This window comes from Panthera leo, chromosome C1 (genome assembly GCF_018350215.1).
Source record: "Panthera leo isolate Ple1 chromosome C1, P.leo_Ple1_pat1.1, whole genome shotgun sequence".
NCBI lineage: Eukaryota > Metazoa > Chordata > Mammalia > Carnivora > Felidae > Panthera > Panthera leo.
The window spans coordinates 118,179,377-118,204,297 of NC_056686.1; the positions used below are offsets into that span (position 1 = coordinate 118,179,377).

Sequence of the window (24,921 nt, forward strand, 5' to 3'; positions counted from 1 at the left end):
CCTTGATGCCCCTTCACCATTTACCCCATCAGCCCCTCCAGCAACCCTTGGTTCTCCATATTTAAGAGTCTTATGTTTTGTCCCCTTCCCTGTTTTCATATTATTTTTGCTTCCCTTCCCTTATGTTCATCTGTCTCGTATCTTAAAGTCCTCATATGAGTGAAGTCATATGATATTTGTCCTTCTCTGACTGACTTACTTCACTTAGCATAATACCCTCTAGTTCCATCCATGTTGTTGCAAATGGCAAGATTTCGTTCTTTTCGATTGCTAAGTAATACTCCATTGTATATATATACCATATCTTCTTTATCCATTCATCCATTGATGGACATTTGGGTTCTTTCCATACTTTGGTTATTGTTGATAGTGCTGCTATAAACATTGGGGTGCATGTGCCCCTTCGAAACAGCATACCTGTATCCCTTGGATAAATACCTACTAGTGCAATTGCTGAGTCTTAGGGTAGTTCTATTTTTAACTTTTTGAGGAATTTCCATACGATTTTCCACAGTGGCTATACTAGTTTGCATTCCCACCAGCAGTGTAAAACAGAGCCTCTTTCTCCGCATCCTTGCCAACATGTGTTGTTGCCTGAGTTGTTCATGTTAGTCATTCTGATAGGTGTAAGGTGGTATTTCATTGTGGTTTTGATTTGTATTTTCCTGATGATGAGTGATGTTGAGCATTTTTTCATGTGTCTGTTGGCCATCTGGATGTCTTCTTTGGAAAAGTGTCTATTTTGTCCATTTCTTCACTGGATTATTTGTTTTTTGGGTGTTGAGTTTGGTAAGTTCTTTATAGATTTTGGATACTAACCCTTTATCCAATATGTCATTTGCAAATACCTTTTCCCATTACGTCGGTTGCCTTTTAGTTTTGTTGATTGTTTCCTTTGCTGTGCAGAAGGTTTTTATTTTGATGAGGTCCCAATAGTTCATTTTTGCTTTTAATTCCCTTGCCTTTGGAGACGTGTTGAGCAAGAAATTGCTGTGGCTGAGGTCAAAGAGGTTGTTGCCTGTTTTCTCCTCTAGGGTTTTGATGGTTTCCTGTCTCACATTTAGGTCTTTCATCCATTTTGAGTTTATTTTTGTGTATGGTGTAAGAAAGTGGTTCAGTTTCATTCTTCTGCATGTTGCTGTCCAGTTCTCCCAGCACCATTTGCTAAAGAGATTTTTTTCCATTGGATACTCTTTCCTGTTTTGTCAAAGATTAGTTGGCCGTCCATGTGTGGGTCCATTTCTGGGTTCTCTATTCTATTCTATTGATCTGAGTGTCTGTTTTTGTGCCAGTACCATGCTGTCTTGATGATTACAGCTTTGTAGTAGAGGCTAAAGTCTGGGATTGTGATGCCTCCCGCTTTGGTTTTCTTTTTCAACATTACTTTGGCTAGTTGGGGTCTTTTGTGGTTCCATACAGATTTTACGATTGTTACAAACATATACTTATTTTTCCCCCATTTTACTCAAAACGTGGCTTACTTGAAAAATAATGGTCAGCCTTTCTTTACCTTTAACATATCTTGAAGATCTTATATTAGTAGAGTGCTTTCTTGGCCTCTTTTTTTTTTTTTTTTTTTTGTACAGTTGAAAACTATGTCTCATTGTTTGGGCATATTATAATTTATTTGCAAAGCCTCCCCACCGGAGGACATTTCTTTGGATTTTCCTAAGCATTTGCTATTGCAACCAGTGCTACAGTTAGTATCCTGGTATATGTGTCATATTGAACACGTGTGCAGAGTGTGCAAAGTGTATCTCTGTGATCAATTCTCCAAGTGGAATTGCTAGATCAAAGGGTATATGCATATGTAATTTTGATATATATCAGATTGCCCTCTGTAGGTATTGTAGCATCAGATGTTATTAATGAAAACTAATACTGGTATTTGAAATACTCCTTTAAAAAGAATATTTAGTTTTTTTTTTTTGTTTTTTTTTTGCATTCTTTGCTGAGGTAGAGTAGTTATATTGTAGGTTGTCTGAATTTTGGGAAGAGTAATGACTGTTCTAGATCATTGGTTTCCACTATTGGCCAAAGACCCTGAAGGGGTCATATGCTAAACTAACATCAACTGTATAGAAAATACTACCTCACACATGAATGCTATATATTTCAAATGTGCATAGATGCTGTTGTATTGAATAAAATGCCAGTGCATTTAAGAACGTTGCTGAATCCTTAATTCAGCTAATAACGGCTCAACATCTTCTCAGTGGTTCCATTATTTTAGGTGACCTTTGGATTTTGGTGGCATGTTAGCTTCATTTTGTGTTCTATTGACCTTTTCAAAGTAGCTTAGTCTGGAGGTCTAGGAGAACAGAGCAAAAGACTATGCATATACCATGAGTGTCTATTTGAATATAATAAAAATAATATTTCTTTTATAGATATTCCTTTGAGGACCAGCCTGCCACCACCATTCAGAAATTATAAATACGGTAATTTTTCGTATTCTTTAAAAGTGTATATTAATATAGTTTCACATTAGTTTTACGTTGCTAGCAATTTGAATTTGGTTTTTAAAAATTAGTTTACTATCTGTAAATAAAAACCAATATGGAAGTTTATTTAGAAATCTCGAAATCCTGGTGTATCATTAAATTGTAATTGTGTATGAAAGTGTCCTATTTATGAGGAATAAATAGCATATTTGGCAAACCATGTCTAAAATGAATTTCTTGGGGCGCCTGGGTGGCTTAGTCGGTTAAGCATCTGGCTTCGGCTCAGGTCGTGATCTCGCGGTTTGTGAGTTCGAGCCCCACGTCGGGCTGTGTGCTGACAGCTCAGAGCCTGGAGCCTGCTTCGGATTCTGTGTCTCCCTCTCTCTCTGCCCCTCCTCCGCTCATGTTCTCTCTGTCTCTCAAAAATAAATAAACATTAAAAAAAAATTTTTTTAAATTAAATGAATTTCTTTGTAAGGTAACCAGAAAAGAAAAGTGATTAAAGACTGGGAATTAAAAGAAGAGATTAAACATTAATTTAAATGCCAGTAACTTGAGCATATTACATAGCAGTTTTGTATGTTGCAGTGTTGTTTAAAAATGTAGTAATGAGGCAGGAAGTTGGGTTTCATTATTTGGTAAAAAGATGGCATGGTTATTAACCTTCAGCAGAATGACACTCATCAAACTTTGAGTCTGAGACTTCACTTGAAAATTATGACGCACCTAATAAATATTTCTGTTAATTGGTACAGACATTTTTTGAAGTATAAATTTTTTATTACCTTAGATCATTTTTTTTGGAGTGGCTTTTAATTCTGTTCCCATTTGGTAGAGCAACTTATGACCTAAAATACTTTGAAATCACCATCTTCACCGTGTGTATGCATTTTAATATCCAGAGACTAATTGTGAGGTCATAAGGGGTAGTCAAGCAGAAGTTGAAGGCGCTGAGTGGAAAGTACTTTGATTTATTGGGCTTAAAGAATTTACATACTAAATATTGAATAAGAGAAAGGAATAAAAAAGCATGGTTAAGTAAATATGAAACTTCTCAATTCTGGCTTTCATGGCTTTCATGGCTTTCAGAGTATAATCACTTGCAATATAACCTTAAACTTGAATCAACCTACAAATGCCGTTTCCTTTTTTGCATGGTGCGTGCGTGCCTCTGTGTGTGTGTGTGTGCGTATACATGCATATGCATACATACTCAAACTTGTGTTCCATGTAAGTTATTTTGAAAAATAAGTTTTAGATACTGGCATTAGAATGTCTGACTATTAATCATCATGGTGGTAGATCATGTGCCTTTTATATTTCTCCACCTTTTTAACACTGCTTTGTTCTAGGATTTGTGTACTATTTAGGTGAATTGGCAGAAGAAGTGAATACATTTATCTGTGAAATTAGAAATTAGAGAACTAGGGTTTTAATAGACTTCCAGGGACTTAGTAACTCAGTCTGGGTTTGGCTTTGTAACAATCTGCTGCTTTGTGTTCAGTCAGAACAGCCAAACATTACTTTCTCACCTGTCATTGTCCTTCGGTATTGCTACATACTCTGTGGGAATAGAATCCATTGGGTGATGGGGAGTGGAAAGGGTGCAGAGTCAGATTTCCACTCTGTTGGTTGCGGTCTTTGTGCCCTTGGGCAAAGGGCTGGCTCACTCGACTTGAGAGTCTGAGATTTCTCATGGGCTCTTCTCCCATTTAATTGTCATCTACATCTATTATTGATTTATCCTGACCAGACTGTGTGTTCTAAAGCACATCGGATGCTGTCTTATTTTTAAACCTTGTCACCTAGACACTGTGCATGTGTGTAATAAATATTGGTGGCTGTGCAGCATGGAGCTTCTAATACTGTTTGTTTCATGAGGCTGTGTCAGATTAAACAATGCTCGTGTGAACACGTCAAATACCTAACAAGTTTTTTATTTTTATTTTTATGAGGTTATGTTCCTCAAGGAATTTCCATTAAGGGTGCAATACCCATAGATGTTGTTTCTGTTAATAATGCAGATATTTTTGGGGGTGCCTGGGTGGCTCAGTCGTTTAAGCATTCAACTTCAGCTCAGGTCATGATCTCGTGGCTTGTGAGTTCGAGCCCCACGTCGGGCTCTGTGCCGACAGCTCAGAGCTTGGAGCCTGCTTCAGATTCTGTGTCTCCCTCTCTCTTTGTCCCTCCCCTGCTTGGGCTCTGTCTCTGTCTCTCTCTCAAAAATAAATAAACATTAAGAAAATTTAAAAAAATAATGCAGGTTTAAAAAATTTTTTTAATTTTTAATTTAAAAAAAATTTTTAATGTTTATTTTTGAGATAGAGACAGAGCATGAGTGGGGAAGGGGCAGAGAGTAGGGAGACATAGAATCTGAAGCAGGCTCCAGGCTCTGAGCTGTCAGCACAGAGCGCGACGCGGGGTTCGAATTCACGGGCCGTAAGATCGTGACCTGAGCCAAAGTCAGACGCTCAACCGACTGAGCCACCCAGGCGCCCCAATGCAGTTTTTTTAAAAAAAAGAAGTAAGAAAAAGTGAAAAAAGATTGTTTAACAAGAAAGGGACATTATTATTAGTATAATATATTTTGCTAACTTGTTGTTTCTTATCACATCTTACCCGTTTCTGTTGGAGGGAAAAATCTATAAATTTCTGTTCACATTATTTCTTCTTCTGCTAAAAAAAAAATGTAGCCCTCTTATTATGGGTTTGCAGAACCCATTAGAACAAAGATATTTGTAATTTAAAGGCTCATTAGCAAAATATCTAGAACATAATTAATATTTGGTAAGACCAAACTACAGTTTTGCATATTGATTGTAACAGGCTTTAAGTGGGATTCATTCTTTTTTTTTTAAATTTTAATGTTTATTTATTTACTTTTGAGAGATAGAGAACACACATGTGTGCACATAAGTGGGGGAGGGGCAGAGAGAGGGAGGGAGAAAGAATCCGAAGCAGGCCCCAGGCTCCAAGCTGTAAGCACAGAGCCTGACCTGGGGCTCAAACCCACAAACCATGAGAACATGACCTAAGCCGAAGTCAGATGCTTAACCAACTGAACCCTAAGCAGGATCCTTTTACTTAAAAAACTGTTACTGGCTTTTCTAACTTGTCTCTGATAATAAACCAGTATCTGTCTATAGTGAGAAAAAGAGAATAGGGAACTTGGAATAATAGGTAATCCAAAAGCCAATTTGTTTATTTTCTTGTGTACCTTATAAGCTTATTTTTAGCAATTGTGGTATATTTACATTCCTAATACTCATTTTTCACTTAGATTAGATTTAGTTTTAGTTCTTAACAATACATAGAGTTTTAGGATTAGGCTGACCTTGTATTAAAAATTGCAGTTGATAATTGAAAGCTGACTTTAAAATAATGGGTAACTCTGAGTGCTAGTTCTTAACTGGATAGCTACCCTATTCTTTTGTGTTATTAGAACAGAGTTAAATCAGGGCCTGTTTTTTTTTTTTTTTAATTTTTAATTTTTTTTAACGTTTATTTATTTTTGAGACAGAGAGAGACAGAGCATGAACGGTGGAGGGTCAGAGAGAGGGAGACACAGAATCTGAAACAGGCTCCAGGCTCTGAGCTGTCAGCACAGAGCCCAATGCTGGGCTCGAACTCATGGACCGCGAGATCATGACCTGAGCCGAAGTCAGACGCTTAACCGACTGAGCCACCCAGGTGCCCCTCAGGGCCTGTTTTTTAAAGTAGATCCTTTTGTTTTACTATTGGAATTCCTTATGGAATCAAACGGCATGATTGATAGAAATAAATTTTAGTTTAAGCTTAAGAGTTTATCCAGATATAATAATACATGTAATCACAGTACACTAATTAAATGGTGAAATAAAACCAAGTGAAGAATTGGAAACTTTGTGACTTTAAGCCTGTTGAATGCTGAGCCTATTTATAATTAAGAGGTCATTGTTACAGAGTCAGAATTTGCCCAATGCAGAGAAATTACTTCTTGGAAAAGCACAGTGTGGCCTGACTTCAAGGTAAACAGATTAAAGAGTGAAGGAGGATTGAATAAAGCAGATTAGACGGTGTGAGCCTGTGCATCATTTGAAAACCAGGAGGCAAATACTGGTACTCTGTGGGCATTAGCAGCCTTGGCCAGATTACCAGGGTGATCCTTTGACCTCCTGCCACTTGTATGCATTCTGAGAGCCGGGTAGATTGTTTTGAACTGCTTATGTTAATGTCTGATAATTTTTTTACATTATTTGCTCGTTGTAGCATTCTGCAAGTCCCCCCAGGGACAAGACAGAGTGACATGATCCATCTGGCTTCTGTTCTAAGGGGAAGGTGTGCCAAGGTGACTGCAGGTTACGGCATATAGTTGTGTGTGCCAAAGGCCACGGCTTTCAGATATCTTTAAACACAGTGATCTTTAATGGCCTATAGGAGTACTTTTTCTTCTACTGCACTACATTTTTAAGTGAACTGGTCGTAAGGCAAGGACGTAAGTTTCTCAGTTCTGTAGCTGTATCTTTCCATTGCAAATTGTTAAAATGAAGTTTTAGAATAATCTTTGTAAAAATACTTCTTTCTTTCTTTCAGATAAACTAAAGATTGTTCATCAAGCACATAAATCAAAGGTACGTTTCATATGTACGGCATCTGGCACGTAGAAAGTAATCGCCGTCGGCTGTCTCAGTGAATAAGGGAACAAACGCGTGCACTCCTAAAATGTTTTCCATTATAGTAGCATTTTTTTATTTCATAAGTACCCTTCCTACAGCCTTACTTTTCCATTAAGGAAAAAAAAAAAAACCTCACCAAGTCATATCCCTGTGAGTAGTAGATCTTGTTAAAAAGTATTAATTTTTGGGGCGCCTGGGTGGCTCAGTCGGTTAAGCGGCCAACTTCGGCTCAGGTCATGATCTTACGGTCCATGAGTTTGAGCCCCGCGTTGGGCTCTGTGCTGACAGCTCAGAGCCTGGAGCCTGTTTCAGATTCTGTGTCTCCCTCTCTCTGGCCCTCCCCCGTTCATGCTCTGTCTCCCTCTGTCTCAAAAATAAATAAACGTTAAAAAAAAATTTATAAAAAAGCATACATGTTATTTTTTTTTTTAATATTTATTTATTTATGTAAAGAGCGAGCGCGTGAGCCAGCATGAGCAGGGGAGGGGCAGAGAGAGAGGGAGAGGGAGAGAATCCCAAGTAGGGCTCAAACTCATGAACTGTGAGATCACGACCTGAGCCAAAATCAAGAGTCAGATGCTTACCTGACTGAGCCACCCAGGCATCCCAAAGAATACATGTTCTATATCAAGCAAATATTTAAAATAAAATAAACATAAGCATAAAACTTGGTAAAGTAAATTTAGGTTACAAAAAAAAAAAAAAAAAAAAGGAAACCATTTGTTATCTGGCAGTTCAATATCTTTGATTTTCTTAATTGTGTACCAGAAGAAAAGAGCCAAAAGCAGGTAAAAATAATTTGCTTTTTCTGACCTATCTCTTTCTGTGTGTAAGAGAAGGTCCAGGACTCTGGCTCTTGGGAACATGCCTTCAAGTTGCACACAGGGCATGGCCTGCAGTCTTAATGGTATCTTACCTGCTCTGGACAAAGCTGTTTACTTATCATGTGTTTACATGTCTGTTTTCTTACTTTTTTAGAGTAATGTATTTATAAAGCCACAATCAAAGATTTGCTTCTCGGGGCGCCTGGGTGGCTCAGTTGGTTGAGCGGCCGACTTTGGCTCGGGTCATGATCTCGCGGTCTGTGGGTTCGAGCCCAGCATCGGGCTCTGTGCTGACAGCTCAGAGCCTGGAGCCTGTTTCGGATTCTGTGTCTCCCTCTCTCTGACCCTCCCCCGTTCATGCTCTGTCTCTCTCTTTCTCAAAAATAAATAAACGTTAAAAAATTAAAAAAAAAAATTTGCTTCTCATACAGACTAAAGCGATCTTTTTTCTTGAATGTCAATGACTTTGTATCGACTCCTCATTAAAGCTGTAACCTTAGTCTATTATACAAACTAGTCAAGGATGAGGGACCATAATCTGTTCTTCGTGTCTCCAATATCTGGCACAATGCCTCATTCATAAGAGTGTTTTTATAACAATTTAAAAAAATTTGTTATGTTTATTTATTTTTGAGAGTGAGACAGAGGGTAAACTGGAGAGAGACAGAGAAAGAGGGAGACACAGAATCCAAAGCAGTCTCCAGGCTCTGAGCTGTCAGCCCAGAGCCTGATGAGGGGCTCGAACTCACAGACCACAAGATCATGACCTGAGCCGAAGTCAGCTGCTTCACCGACTGAGCCACCCAGGCACACCATCGATTTTTGAATTAAGTATTTATTTTTGAATTCACCTAATTTCATTGTCTTCTCTAGTCATAGATGCCTACCATAAACTCAGTCAGCCTTCAAGTAAATGTATACCAGACATTACAAAGAAGATGGCATCAGGGTATGGCTATCAACTGTGAATTAGTAACTTCAAAACACATTTTTTTTTCCTTGTAGCTTAAAATAGCACACATTTATTCTCTTCTAGTTTTGGAGGCCAGAAGTCCAAAATTAGTTTCACTGGGCTAAAATCAAGGTGCTGGTAGGACTAGTTCTTTCCAGTAATTTAATTTTTTTATACTACGGATTATACGTACCAATTTGACGTTACCCCTTGTCAGATGCTTTAAAATTCAGTGCCACATGTGTCCGGGCTGCGGTGTGGAATCTGCACTTTGTGTGAGTGCTAGAATGTCCCTCCACTATGGCCGCCGACTTCATTCTTTTTCTGGGACAGGAGGGTTTACAACCTTGTCTCTAAAATGTGGAGAATAGGAAGTTTGGGCTTGTTATAGAGGGAGAAAAATATATACGTATACGTATATGTGCGTGTGTGTGTGTGTATACATACATACGTATGTATGTATACATATGTACATGTATACATACATATGTATACATACGCACACACACACATATATATAATAAAGTTATAAGGAAACAATATGCTCTTTGAAAAGGTTGTGAAATAGAGTGATGTCATTCTCCATTCAGTGTTGCATTTTTACATTGTTGGACTTGTCCATATGATCGTACGATGAGGTACAAAGACCTGATTCATAATATTCAAATACTCAATATCATGACATTTAAAAAAAAAATCAGGAAATTTTCCTCTTGTAGTTGGAAATCTATTAGAATTGTTTCTTATGTTAAAAATGGTTTTTTAAGTTTATTTATTTTGAGAGAGAGAGTGGAGCAGGGGCAGAGAGAGAGAGGGAGAGAGAGAATCCTAGGCAGGCTCCGTGCTGCCAGTGCAGAACCCAACATGGGACTTGAACTCATGAACTGTGAGATCATGACCTGAGCCGAAACCAAGAGTCTGATGCTTAACCAACCAAGCCACCCAGGAGCCCGTTTCTTATATTTAAAACACATGTTCCAACCTGGCATGTTAGAGTTATACAATTAGAGCTTATCTTTCCAGTTGAACAATGTCTTTATTTAAAGAAATAAAGTTGCTTTAGAATGTTTCTGGAATCTGGCTTTATAAATTTTCATCTAAGCCATAACCATTCTAGTTAAATACAGACTATACACCCCAGGGATGATTCTTCCACGTTTCCTCTTCAGCTTTTTATAAGGAAAGGGGTTAATATATTTTTACAGATACAGATTTAAAACTTAAGAAAAACTTTACCCCAAAGCCCTCATTTGTGCTTTATCCAGCTTCCAGTCATTTTTCTCATTTCCCCATCTGCATCCTGTTTTCCGTTTTCTGTTCCTCGTCTGTGGGGCTTGTAAAGCAACCCTGGACCAGCGACCAGCCCATCAGTTTTCCAACAACCCAGCAACCCAGCTGTAGTTTTAGTCTCCTTCCTCAGCCAGAGGAAGAGACTTCCAACTGTCTTAATGACCTTGATCACAAAGGCATTTTCCCCATTTCCTCAATTTTCTACTTTTAGAGACTTCTTAATTACCAGGTATCTACAGAAATTTCTTCCCACTATTACAGTGAAACTATCTGGATACCTTCCTGTGAGAGCCTACTGTTTGGAGCTCATAAGCTCAGTTTTTTGTTTTTTTGTTTTTCCCAATGTTTATTTATTTTTGAGAGAGAGAGAGAGAGACAGAGCACGAGCAGGGGAGGGGCAGAGAGAGAGACGGGGGGAGACACAGAATCTGAAGCAGGCTCCAGGCTCTGAGCTGTCAGCACAGAGCCCAACACAGGGCTTGAACCCGTGAACTGCGAGATCATGATCTGAGTTCAAGTCAGATGCTCAACCGACTGAACCACCCAGGTGCCCCTGAGCTCAGTTTTTGTTGAATGAATGAGTCAATCAATAGTACAATGTAAATAATTACCGTAATATGATTTATGGTTATCAAGAAAATGTACCTGTGTGTGTATTATGGGGCTGTTTGTAAAGTCAGAATAATTCCTATTAAAGAGTTTTAAAATGAAAACTCTAGGGGCGCCTGGGTGGCTCAGTCAGTTGGGCGTCCGTCTTTGGCTCAGGTTATGATCTCGAGGTTCTTGGGTTTGGGCCCCACATTGGGCTCCGTGCTGACAGCTCAGAGCCTGGAGTCTGCTTTGGATTCTGTGTCTCCCTCTCTCTCTGTCCCTCCCCTACTTGTGCTCAAATAAATTCAAAAATAAATAAACATAAAAAAAATTGTTTTTAAATAAAAACTCTAATTTCTCCTATATTGTGAGTTTGGAAACCAGGTAACTACTCTTGTTAAAAGTTTTTGAGAGGAAGAAGTCATACCCTGCAAGGAATTTTTTAAGAAATGTGCAAGATCTTTAAGAAGAAAACTTCAAAATGCTAGTGAGGGTTATTCAGTTGTCCAGGTCCATTGAACTGAACTCCCCTTAAGATCTTTGCATTTTATTTATGTGAAATTCTACCTCAATTTAACAACAACAACAAAAAAAATAGACACACCAAAAGGATCCAACATAAGACTTAAATGGAAATGCTTAGGGTATTTGGATAGGAAGATGCACCAGCTTGAAGATGTCTGTTTTCTCTTAGTTAACTTACGAATTTAATGTCACCCCAATAAAATACAGCAGCAGTTGTGTATACATATGAATTAAAGAAGCTGATTGTAATACTAATATGCAAAAAGTAAGAACAGTCAGGAAAAAGAAGAGAAAGGAGAGTGGCCAGCCCTGACATGTATTAGCCATATGATTAAACTAAAGTAAATAAAACAGTGTAGTAACTGGCACATGAACTGTTAGGTGAATGGCACAGAATTAAAAGTACAGAAAGAGACCCAAATATATATGGGAATTTAGTGTATAGTAAATTCAAAGCTGTAGAGAAAATATGGAGGATTCTGTAAGTGTTACTGGGACAACTGGGGAGACGTCCAGAAAACAGCTAAATTGAATCCGTATTCTTTTCTTCATGCCAAAATAAATATCCATCGGGTTAATGACGTAAGTGTGACAGTAGAGCCCACAGGTAAGAATGTAGATGAAACAGATTGAACATGAGTAGATCATTTGTTCACGCCAGGTGATGGGTACGTGGAGGGTTCAGTATGCTGCTCGGTATACAGTGTATGTTTGAGATTCTCCATAATTAAAAGCTTAGAAAAAATGAAATTGATGAACATGTTTGAAGAAAACGTGAAATTTTAGAAGGAATTTTGGAATGAAGGCCGTTCTAAGTAAGATGTAGAAAACCCAGAAACTGTCAGAAAAATTGCTAAGTTTACTTCATGTATTTATTCAACAGGCATTCAGCACTTTTACTAGAAAAAAAAAACATTATAAGAAAAAAATCAAGGAAGGAATGAACACTGGAGCAAAATTTTCTTTTTTTTCTTTTTTTTTAACTTTATTTTTGATTTTTTAAAATTTACATCCAAATTAGTTAGTATATAGTGAAGCAATGATTTCAGTAGATTCCTTAATGCCCCTTACCCATTTAGCCCATCCCCCCCTCCCACAACCCCTCCAGCAACCCTCAGTTTGTTCTCCATATTTATAAGTCTCTTTTGTTTGGAGTAAAATTTTCTAAGTTATATTACAGACAAGGCCTAATTTTCTTAGTGTGTGTGTGTGTATGTGTATTACAATTCTATTTAAAAAATTATCATTTGAGGGGCATCTGGCTGGCTCAGAACAGCATGTTACTCTTGATCTCGGGGTTATGAGTTCAAGTCCCATGTTGGGTATAGAGATTACTTAAAAATAAAGTCTTTTTAAAAAAATTGTCCTTGGGGCACCTGGGTGGCTCAGTCGGTTGAGCGTCCAACCTCGGCTCAGGTCATGATCTCACAGTCTGTGAGTTCGAGCCCCGCATCAGGCTCTGTGCTGACAGCTCAGAGCCTGGAGCCTGCTTCCGATTCTATGTCTCCCTCTTTCTCTGCCCCTCCCCTGCTCATGCTCTGTCTCTCTCTGTCTCAAAAATAAATAAAAACATTAAAAAAAAATTAAAAAAAAATTATCCTTTGAGCCCATTAAAAAACAAAATATTTATGACTTTACTCAAAATACATACAAATTAAGACTGCACATAATCTTCATCTGTTAGGTTGCCAAAGATTAGACGGTGTTGATAATACACCGTGTCAGGGGGGCTGTGAGAAACAGGTACTCTCAGCAATTGGTAGCGTTCCTGTAAAGTGGTACCACTTCTGTGAAGCATAATTTAGCAATATCTGCCAGAAAAAAATTGTGTGTATTCTCTGACCCAACGATTCTACTTCTGGGAATTTATCTTACATATAAAACTTGTGCAAAATCTATCTTAGCCATAAAACTTGTATGTATGCAAAATATCACACGTATGAGAGGTTATTTGTTGCAGGGTTCTTTACGGTGGCAAGAGATGGAAACAATCTAATGGCCATCAGTGAAGACAGAGTGTGTGTATATGTGTTTATGTCTCTTCAGTGGAATACCCTGCAGCCTTGCTAAATTATGAGGCATCTCGTATACCAATTTGGTATGATTTTAAGCTATGTTTTAAGAGAAAAAAGCAAAGTGTTAGAATATAGCGTACAATATGCTGTTATTTGTTTGAAAAATTTTACATGCACATTTCTGCCTGCATGAACATATACAGACACAGTGTCTGGAAGGATATACCAGAATTAGTAGAAGTTATTTGTAGGAGAACTGGGCACCTGGTAGATAGGGATTGGAAGGAGACGTACTTTACACTCCATCCATATGTACTTGGAGAATTTTGTATTATGAGTATGTTACCTATTCTAAAATGATTTGTTTTAAATAACATTCCCCCTCCCCCCGCCCCACCCCCCCAGCCACTGCCCGTTTAATCTCTGTGCTCTGGAGATCAAGCCCTGTGCTCTCTAGTAGGTGAAGTTGTGAACTGTGGAGCATGGCTTCTGGGCCTTCTATTTTGGCTGCTGGAGTGGCCTTTCTGTTGACTCTCCCTCTTAACCATATTCTAGAAATAGACTATGTTGCTAAGCAGCTGCATTCTGGTTGACAAGTGGATTGTGTGTTCATCTCTGTGTGCTTTTTGGGGGCAGATATCAACTCAAAGTCTTCTCCTATAGTTATAATATTTAACTGGATTTGTAAAAAAAAAAAATCATTGGAGGACAGATTCATCCACCACCACCTGAAACCTCATCGTGAAAGGTTACAGTCAATATCACATGGGATCAAGTTAATATGACATGGGATCATGTGTTTACTCGATAGGGCAAGGTTTTTAGATACATGGAGGTAAGCTTGTTTTTCCCTGAAGTCAAGCTGGTCAGAGCTCAGGCTTCAGTTCCATGTACTCTGGGTCTGTTTTGTAACCTCTCTGTTTCTTGAAATACTGTGAGGATGAGATGATGATGATGGTGATGGTAGTGGCAGTAATGATCATGGTGGTGGTGGTGGCGGCGATGATGATGATGGTGGTGATGATGATGATAATGGTGGTGGTGGTGATGATGGTGATGGTGGTAGTGATTATGATGATGGTGGTAGTTGTGGCGATGATGGTGGTGGTGGTGGCAATGATGATAATGATGGTGATGGTGGTGATGATGATGGTGGTGGTGGTAGTGATGATGATGGTGGTAGTGGTTGTGGCGATGATGATAACGATGATGGTGGTGGTGATGATAATGATGGTGGTGGTGGTGATGATGGTGGCAGTGGTTGTGGCAATGATGATGGTGGTAGTGGTGATGATGATGGTGGTAGTCGTGGCAATGGTGATGGTGGTGGTGGTGATGATGGTGATGATGATGATGGTAGTGATGATGGTGGTAGTGGTTGTGGCGATGATGATAATGATGATGGTGGTGGTGATGATAATGATGGTGGTGGTGGTGATGATGATAATGATGGTGGTGGTGGTGTTGGTGGTGGTGGTGGTGGTGATGATGATGATGATGGTGGCAGTGGTAGTGATGATGATGGTGGTAGTCGTTGTGGCAATGATGGTGGTGGTGGTGGTGGTGATGATGTTGATGATGATGATGGTAGTGATGATGGTGGTAGTGGTTGTGGCGATGATAATAATGATGATGGTGGTGGTGATGATAATGATGGTGGTGGTGGTGGTGGTGGTGGTGATGATGATGATGGTGGTAGTCGTGGCGATGATGGTGGTGGTGGTGATGATGGTGATGATGGTAGTGATGATGGTGGTAGTGGTTGTGGCGATGATGATGGTGGTGGTGATGATAATGGTGGTGGTGGTGGTGATGATGATGATGGTGGTAGTGGTTGTGGCAATGATGATGGTGGTGGTGGTGGTGATGATGATAATGATGGTGGTGGTGGTGATGGTGGTGGTGTTGGTGGTGGTGGTGGTGATGATGATGGTGATGGTGGTAGTGGTTGTGGCAATGATGATGGTGGTGGTGGTGATGGTGGTTGTGGCAATGATGATGGTGGTGGTAGTCGTTGTGGCGATGATGATGGTGGTGGTGGTGACGATGATGATGATGGTGGTGGTGATGATGGTGGTGGTGGTTGTGGTGATGATGATGATGATGATAATGGTAGTGGTGGTGGTGATGATGGTGATGGTGGTCTCCTGGAACACTGTGAGGATGAGATGATGACGATGATGATGACGATGATGACGACAGCAACAACAGAATAGCAGCAGCTAACGTGAAGAGTCCTTGCTCTGTGACAGATAACATATTGATGGTTTCGTCTCATTTCATCTTCACCACAGGGCAAAAGGGAAGATTCCTTCCTCTCCCCTTTTCTACAAAGGAGGACACTAAGTCTTGGAGAGGCTGTGTCATTTGTTGAGAATACACAGCGGGGCATTGGTGGAAACCAAATTTTAATCTGGACCTGGTGCCAAAGCCCTGTGCTCCCCAGCCCTTGCGGAGCGAGCACACATAATGGGTGCTCACATGTGTGTGCTTCTGCTCTGTCGGTGGTGGGAACAGCATGTGACTCCGGTTATTGCCGTGACCCAGGGTAACAATCCTGTGTCTTCGAGAAGTCTTACCAAACACAAAGCACCTATAAGTACTGGTAAGATGCAGGTTTTTTTTCTTTCCAGACGAATGAGCTTGTGTTGAGTCTGGAGGATGACGACAGACTCATGCTGAAGGAAGACAGCACGCTGCGAGCCTCTGGAATCGGTGAGCGAGAGGGGCCCTGCGGTGCTGGAGGGGCGCTCGCTCCCCCAGCCTCTCTGCTGACGCCCGGCTGATGATGTTTGGATAACTCACCGCAAAGTAAATGCTACCCTGGGTGCTCTTTACACTCCCTGATAATTATTCAGAGGAGGAGGACGAGAATGATGTACATTCAGATCATTTGACTGAGGGCAGGAGATATCTGCTCTCCAAATGTGCAGAATGCAAATAGTTCTTTTCAGCAGGTATGCTCAGAATTCTGCTGAGAGTTATTTTAAGTGATTGACAGGTTATTACTCACTTAATAACCTACTTACTCTTATCAGCATCATTTGAACTGACGGTTTGAGAGAAACGGACCTGGTAGAAGTAACGTGGAATAATGAAGTAAGATGTTGTTTGTATAACGTGCAGCGCAGTTTCTAATAGTCTTCTGGATCACTCAGGGCCCGCCAAGCCGTGGAATTTCAAGCAGGAGCCTAGTGTGTGCGGTTGAAAAGGGGCCCCACCTAGCTCTTCAACCTGCATGTGGTTCTGTTTTAAAGAAATACCATGTGACATGTTTTGTGACCATTAGATGTCACTCTAATTCTGTGTATGTACACCTAAAGATCATCTGGCGATAGCAGTGAAGATTTTCAGAGGTGTGAGCAGTTAAAGGCACTATGCCTCTGACGTACCTCTGCGGTCAGTGACTCTAATGAAACAGCACAGATCACACTTCCTTCATAATTATTTACATGTACTGGTTAAGGGGTACTCTAAGTGAGGTCCCTATTAGGAGGCTTTCCATCTTTTTGGCAGGTGTTCTCTTGAGTCATTTTAGTGACATATGTCAGGAGTTTGGTTTCGAAGGGTCCGTGTGGCTAAGGTAAGTTCCTGACATGTCTTCTTTTTTTTTTTTTTTTTTTAACGTTTATTTATTTTTGAGACAGAGAGAGAGACACAGCATGAACGGGGGAGGGGCAGAGAGAGAGGGAGACACAGAATCGGAAGCAGGCTCCAGGCTCTGAGCCATCAGCCCAGAGCCCGACGCGGGGCTCGAACTCGCGGACCGCGAAATCGTGACCTGAGCTGAAGTCGGACGCTTAACTGACTGAGCCACCCAGGCGCCCCCTTGACATGTCTTCTAATTTAAGTAGGATTTTGAATAACACGTTACAAAATCTTAGACTGACTTTCCCTGTTTGTTTCCACTATTAGCTGGATTTAGTGTCTTTTCATATTATAAATAGGTAAGATTGCTATTGTTTGAAAACACAGTTTTTATTTTGGCATTTATTTCTTCAAATGCTATTATATTATTACAGCAAGTGGCACCTGTGTTATTGACGCATACAGCACCTAGAAGTTAGCCCCGCTTGTTACTAACGCATAAAGCTGTAATTATTATAACAGATTGCTGTGGTATTAATGTACGGATTGAAAGCTGCATGGAAAAGATCAGAAGCAAACTAAAAAAGAAGTCAGAGTTCACAATATGATACAGTTTTGACATCTCAAATAAGTGGGGAAAGAGTGAATTAGCTAGAAAATGATGTCAGGCCCATTGCCAAAGCATTCAGGAAAATAAAATTTAAATCCTTAGCTCAATCTTTATTCCAAAATAAGTTGTGGATTGATTAAATGTCACAATGTAAAAAAAATTTTTTTTTAAATAAAATGTAGCTTAGTAATTTCATAATCATGGGGAGAAGAGCTCTCCAAGCATGACTTTGAAGGCAGAGCCATAAATCGGGGCAAAATGATATATTTGACCACGTAAAAACTAAAAATTGTAAACAGAGTTAAAGCAGAAGCACCAAACTATGAAAAAAATACTTTGTATATGACAAAAAAGTTATTAGCCTGAATTGATAAAAGCTCTTATAATTAGCTTGAAAAAGATAAGAAATCCTATTGGTGGAAGAAATAGCTAACATATGAAAAATAGTTCAGCCTTATTAGTCCTGAGAGAGAGAGATACATGATGATAGATGCTATTTTATGTAGTAATAGTAATCTAGTGGTTAAGAATTAGAGACTGGAGCCAGAGTGCTTGGGTTTACAACCTCATTCTGCCACTTACTGGCTAGGTGACCTTGGACAAGTACCAATTTGTTATTTATTATTTCTTTTAAACATTAAAAAACATTTTAAAAAAATATTTATTTTTGAGAAATAGAGCACGAGCAGGGGAGGGGCAGAGAGAGAGGGAGACACAGAATCCGAAGCTGGCTCCAGGCTCCAGGCTGTCAGCATACAGCCTGACATGGGGCTCGAACCCATGAACCGTGAAATCATGACCCGAGCCAGAGTCGGCCGCTTAACCAACTGAGCTGCCCAGGCGCCCTGACAAGTAGTGGTTTCAAGACTAGCAGACATGAAGAAAAGTGGTAGTATCCAAGAGAATGTTGGGAAGTGGATACTCTTTTGTACTACTCTTGGGAATGTATATTACCTCTAACTTCCTGTAGGTCAGTTTGGCCAATGAGACTTTCTCGCTCCTTAACTTTGTCTTGTATCTGTTACCAGGCCAACAGGAGTACGCTTCCTCAAGCTCTGTGACTCCCCGGAGGTTGAGATGTGCCTTCAGAGGGGTGGCAGGGGTTCTCTCCCCTTCCCTGTTTGTGAAATCACTGGTGTAGAGCTTTCTTTATTGAATGGAAATAGAATATATTGTGTGATACCATTACTGTTTAAAATATATGTTTACACATCTGTATGTGTATATGGAGAAAAGATCATGTAACAAAATTTTAGAAATGGTTCTTCGGGTGGTGGCACTTTAAACAATTGATTTTTTTTTCCTCTCCATATTGTCTAATTGTTCTTGTAGTGGAAAATTTTTATACAGTTCACATATACTTAATTTGTAAATTAAGGAACCAATTTTAAAGAATAGACTCCTGAAAATTGGTTTGAGTGAGGGCTCTGCATTTCACTTATTTTGTGACCTTTGGGAAGCCATTTAGTGTTTTTGAATGTTCTGATCTCTATAACACAAAACAGAACCAATTAGACCTGTGTCAGACTGTTGTCTTAAGAGTTGAATGAAAAAAATATATGAAAGCATCTGGAACGATGTCCGTAGAGACCCTCAGAAATACTTATTTGGAAACCATTTTGGAGAAGGCAGTTGGCAAATGTGAATTGTTGGTTTAATTGTCATTAATCTCAGACTCATGTATGGGCACCTGGGTAGTTCAGTCGGTTAAGCATCTGACTTCGGCTCAGATCATGATGTCACAGTTTGTTGGTTCGAGTCCTGCATTAGGCTCTGTGCTGACAGCTCAGAACCTGGAGCCTGCTTTGGATTCTGTGTCTCCCTTTGTGTCTACCCCTCCCCTGCACAAGCTCGCTTGCATGCGCGCTCTCTCTCTCTCTCTCTCAAAAAGTAAATAAATAAACATTAAGAAAAATTAAAAACTTTCAGGCTCATGTAATGAACCACCTGTGAAGGTAAGCATCAAATCCATCTTTTTGTCATTCCTGTTTTAAAGCCATGGGTCTTTGGCGAGAATCAGATCCTTTCCACGAGTCCCAGGGTGGTACAAGAACCTTGCAAGCCCCTAGCCCTGCTCAGGGGTGACGCTAGGCCCGGCCTGAGTGGCTCTCCTGTCCCACACGTCCCTCCGTGTTGCCTGGGGCCGTGTAGCTGTACCCTGGAGAAGCTTCATTTAACACCTGGGGAAGGAGGTGACGGGCCCTGGAGACCAACCAAAAATTCTAAGTGGGAGTAGAGTTGTAAAAACGACCCTTGAAGTGTGCGACTTTTCTGGGGAATTGCCCCTCCCTCAGTGCTGTGTCTGGTTCGGTTTTTAAGAGGTTTAAGGGAAAAACTCGACGTCGTCCCTCTCCCTTTGTACCACTTGATCTTGCTGTAGAGCTGTCACTCTGCCATCACAGCCAGTTGCCATGGGAATAATGCCAATGTAACAAATTTATCATTATGACTTCTCTGCAGAATTCATGAAAGGGAAAGAAGGACTGTGTGTGTGGAGGGGAAATGAGGGGAACAAACTTGTTTGAAGATCTCTTTTCTCACGGAGAAATTCTCCAGTTCCTGCTCCGACCTTTTATCTGCATCGCAGATCCCAATTGTATATTCTGCGCCTGACGTCAGGGCAAATTTTCGCTTGCGGACTCAGAGCTAAAAGACAGAAGGAAAAAGATTTGCTTTTTGGAAGGAAGAAGAAAGCTTGGCTCAGAACTGTTATTTGTAATTGAAAGATTTTTACCTTGTTATTAATGATTGTGGTTTTGTGCACTGATTCCCCTAAGTGGTAGATTTGCATGTAAGTATTTTGGGGGTATCTCTTTCCTTTTGCAACACTCTGCCACTATTATCTTTTGAGTCTTCTTTCCTTAGGAAAGAAATGGTGGCAGGGTAACTCTTTTCAACCAGTTGTGTTTTGCTGGAAATATTTTAAGACAAGATACAGTGTCCCAAACCAGAAGTGCTGATCTGAGGGAAGAGCTTGCATAAAACCAGATCCTGTGATCCTTCCAAAGCTCCCTTGTGGTCTGTTTTCCTCCTGCGTGTCACCTCTTGGTGCCTGCCCATGACCAGATCCCTGACTCTGTGCCCAGCACCTTCTGATGACCTCACACGTACAGCTGATATTGTGGGATTCTTTGGCTTCCATTCCTTTATCAGGCTCGTGTTTGATTTGTGTTTCCTGAAGGTTTGGGTCCCTTTCCCATTCTCTTCTGGATAGTAATATCTTCGGGCAGATGTGCTCTCCTCCCTTGACAGCGCGGGAAGGGGGCTGTTCTGTACTTTAAACATCAACACAGTGATAGTCTGGTACTCAGGGAAGTAGGTGCTAGACCCAGGAAATTGGGCTTCCAGAGCAAGAGGTCTGGACTGTTTCCTTTCTACCTTCCCCTCACCATTGTGGACATCACAGGCCTGTGTCCAGTCTGTCAAAGGTCAGATTTCTTTTACTATTCGTTTTCTTCAAACTGTAGCTTGAAACCCTCTCTGCCAGCTGATCTCAGGAACACCAGACGCTTGAAGCAAACATAAAATAAAAACCACTGTGTTTGGGAACTTTCTGCCTGATCCCTTTGGTGCAAAGTTAGAAACATAACTCAGCTGTGAGCACAGTTTTGAATGATTTGTACATTGGGATTTTGTGAACCTTGCAAGGGTAAGATGTATTCCTGGGCCAGGAGAGAGGGCAGAACTTTGTCCTTTTGGTCTCAAATTGCCACAGAAACCAAACCTCGCTCTTCGCGTATTGTGTGTGTGTGTGTGTGTGTACGTGTGTCCATAATCTGCAATTATTATCACATTACAGACTGCCTTGATCATTATCTGTCCCACAGAGTCAGCGCACAGGTCTCTGTCTCTCTTCTCAGACAACAGTTACTGTGCCTTATGCTACATTGGTGCTGACTAGTACAGGCTAGGGAGTTTGAAACTGCAATAAATCCTTGTCGATGGGTGAGTTTTTTGAAATAAGCTAGTTAAGGAGTTTAAGCAGATTGCCTTGAATTTTCCTTGAGATTTCACATTTAAAATTGGTTTTTCTTACATCCTTTTATATAAAGTCATTATTATTTTCCTTTTAAAGGTGAACGTATATGGTGTCTGACCTGTTTAGACACATGGTATACAATTATTCATTTCATTTTCAAAGTTTGAATGTCCTGGCTTATGTTCATTTCAGTAAACTTGAAAGTCTGCATTAAAATGGTGCGTGGTATTTGAAGGATTCTTACTTGATATCATTTGATAGTAAGACAAAGGATGAACTGGCAATGTATTTATTGGATTTTAGATTTTACATTCATTTCAGATCCACTTGCCAAGGCGCTCTGCACCCGAGTGCCCTGTCGCCTACAGCACATTTAATTTAAAATCAGGTGCCCTGGGGGACTGGCACACAGTAGCCTTCCCGAGGGTTCTTCTGGAGCCATTTTAAATAGAATTGGAGAAGCAAGAATTTAAGGGATGATGGTGCGAAAGGGTGATTATGGAGAGGTCTTGAAAATCTTTTGTAATTTGTTTTCATTTTAAATTCACAAGTAAATTTGCATCATCAATACAGGAAATCGTTGTCTCAAACATTTTCAACAGAATTTTATAGATTTTAAAAAACATTCCATTTTGTTTGAGGACCACATTACTAAAGTTTACAATACATCTTAAGTCTTACTTTTTAATGTTCCGAGTAACCTGCTTTGAATTTGTGTCTTGTTTTCCAGTTTTTTAAGGGTGTCAGTTTTACCAGCCTGAAGTTTTTGAGTGTAATCCATTTGTCAGTCTTTTTTTTTTTTTTTTTTTTTTTTTTTGAGGAAAAGTATTCATCTGGAAATAAAATCTTGATCTTAGGAGGATCTCATTTTGAGCCTGTATTATGGGAGAAGGCATAAATACTTTAGATAAATAATGAATTGATCTGTAAGTTAATTTAAACCCGAGCAAACCTGCATGTCAAAACAAAAACGCTTCGTCAGTGTTTTCTTTACATCCGCTTATTCTGAACCTGTTACTGCGGTACTGAGGAACCATACGATGCATCCCTTTCTCAAAAGGGGTACAGATAAATGTCAGCTGCAGTAAGTGAAAACCGTAATTACAGTTAGTGTGTATTGAGCAAAGTGCTGTGTGGGCAAAGCACTGTGTAAAGTTCTGTATGTAAATAGCACATCCTAGATAACACTTTGCATTGTGATTATTAAGAACAGGGTGCCTTTTGCCCATTCTCCATTTGAAGAACGATTAGCATCGCTTGTAAATGATATAGGTCTACCTTTGGGCTTGCTTCACTTCAAAAAAGGAAACCCCGGGAGCTTTTTATAGAAAGGACAGACCCCAAAACATCTTCTCTTTGAATACTGAATTTTCTGAAGCCCCCTTGTCAACAGTTTACTGATTCCAAGTGCGGGGCCTCTTAGCCATTCTTTTAAAGGCTGTTTTCTTGTAAAATATAGCTGTACGTGAGCTTCTGGTTTGCCTGGGCTGCATTTGTTTACAGCCCCTCCTCACCGATTCTCAGTTTCTCTCTGCCCACCTCCTCCCCACCCCCAGGCTCATTGTGCCGAGATTGTAATCTGATTTTCATCAAGATTCATCTTCACTTAATCTTGAAGATGCAGTGAGACTGGAATGAGGATCTGAGACTATGGGTGTCTTTATTTTCTTCTTTCCACATTTCTGTGTTTTCTGTAATGAGCACGGGCAACTCATGATTGAGAAACAATAAATTTGATATTCTTAAGACCAGCATTTTTTTTTTTTTTTTTTTAACTGAAGTGCTGTGCCAAGCTCCTTAATTTCATTCTTTTGTGGTAAATTCTAGCGATGAGATGAGTTTGGTAAACTAAGAGACCCGGGGGTGGTAATCCTTGGCATCTTTCCCTATTATCCTATTTATTTGGCTTGAAGAGTTTTACTTGTCTGTTTTTAGAGGATATGTTAATTGAGTGATCAGTATTCATTACAAATAATCTTGTCTGTTTTCTTGTCGAGATTCTGAAGGCCCTTTTGCTCTTTCTGTAAAAGCTAAGCAGACTGTATTAACTTCTGGTTTAATTTAAAAAACGAATGTGGAACTTGTTGGCGCACACCTTAAAGAATTGCATGTTTAATAATTGGAAGGCTTTCCATCAGATTTGTCTCCAGTCTGAATTAATAATGTTGCTGACTTATTGTTTTAGAAGACGGAGTCCTTGACCTGCTGGGTTGAAAGAATGTGACTGCTTTGCCCCTCTGTGGGTCCTTTAGCTGTGCTATATCCCCTGTGAATAATTAGAGGTGTTTGAAGGTATTGCGGTAGAAGCCAATTTGTGTCTTTCACTTTGCATATTGTTGAAGCCTCATGAATTAGTCATAAGCAGGCAAAAAATTAACTTCTTCAGACACATATTTTGATGGGTCATGAGGGAGAATGTAAAGTGATCTGTAAAGTATTCTACTGATCCTCTAAGTATTAAATTATTATACCTACAGGCTAATTTCAGAGAGAGAAAAAAAGAGCATTCTTCCTCCGCCTTCAGTAACTGAACAGCAAATTTGGGGAAAAAAAAATAAATGTTAATTTTCTGGGACTGTTAAGAGGTCTATAACATGAGCAATTTTATGGTTTCCTGGACACCAGAGTCTTGTACGAATTCTTGTTTTTAATTGTTTTCTTGTGTATTTTTCTTTTTAATTTTAAATTATTCGAGTTCAGAATTCTTACAACAACCAATACTTCTTGTTGATTTGATGAAATGTGAAACCAAACAAGTAGCTCATTCTCACTTTCGGCATCTGAAACACTGAATCAGAGTAATATGGATTTCAATACTTGCTTAAAAATCTAGTTTTACATTAACATTTTTTTTCCATTGTCTTTTTTTTTTTTTTTTTTTTTCAGCTCATGAAACTGAAATTGCATTCTTCTGTGAAGAAGATTATAAGAACTACAAAGCTAATCCCATTTCATCCTGGTGAAAACCCTTTGGGGTCTCCCTTTTTGCAAACCTGTCTTAAGCTTTTTATCCCACTAGTGAGTTTTTTTTTTTGAAATTGATAAATAAACTTAAAAAATTAATCGCAGGCTCTGCGATTTTTGCTGAAGTCTGTGGTGTTTTCTGTCCCTGCAGGTCTGTACTTTTTCTTTTTTTCTTGTTGTAAAATAATGTATTTATTTATGAGAAAAAAACAGACGATTTTTTTTTTAAGTGAAAGAAATGGTTATCCAAAAATCATCACGGACGATTGGTTCTCTAGTCATAACTTATTTTTCTGAAATTAGGGGTTATTTGGGTGGCTTGCATGTTGGGTTCCTTAAAAAGATTGGAAGATGGGGCGCCTGGGTGGCTCAGTCAGTTAAGCATCCAACTTGAGATTCTCCCTCTCCCTGCCACTCTCTCTCTCTCTCTCTCTCTCTCTCTCTGCCCCTCCCCTACACGTGCTCTCTTGGATGTGTCCACCCT

General features: G+C 39.7%; 1 protein-coding gene across 6 annotated transcripts in view; it reads left to right on the plus strand.

The window, feature by feature from the left end:
- CC1H2orf76 (chromosome C1 C2orf76 homolog) overlaps positions 1 to 24,536 on the plus strand; it is a 62,046-nt gene extending 37,510 nt beyond the window's left edge. For all 6 annotated transcript variants that reach the window (XM_042954221.1, XM_042954222.1, XM_042954219.1 and 3 more), the window contains 4 exons: positions 2,391 to 2,441; positions 7,017 to 7,054; positions 15,930 to 16,011; positions 24,360 to 24,536. In XM_042954221.1, coding sequence (XP_042810155.1) covers positions 2,391 to 2,441; positions 7,017 to 7,054; positions 15,930 to 16,011; positions 24,360 to 24,436 — 248 coding nt within the window. In that variant the 3' untranslated portion in view covers positions 24,437 to 24,536. The remainder of the gene's footprint in view (positions 1 to 2,390; positions 2,442 to 7,016; positions 7,055 to 15,929; positions 16,012 to 24,359) is intronic.
- Positions 24,537 to 24,921: the final 385 nt, after the last annotated feature.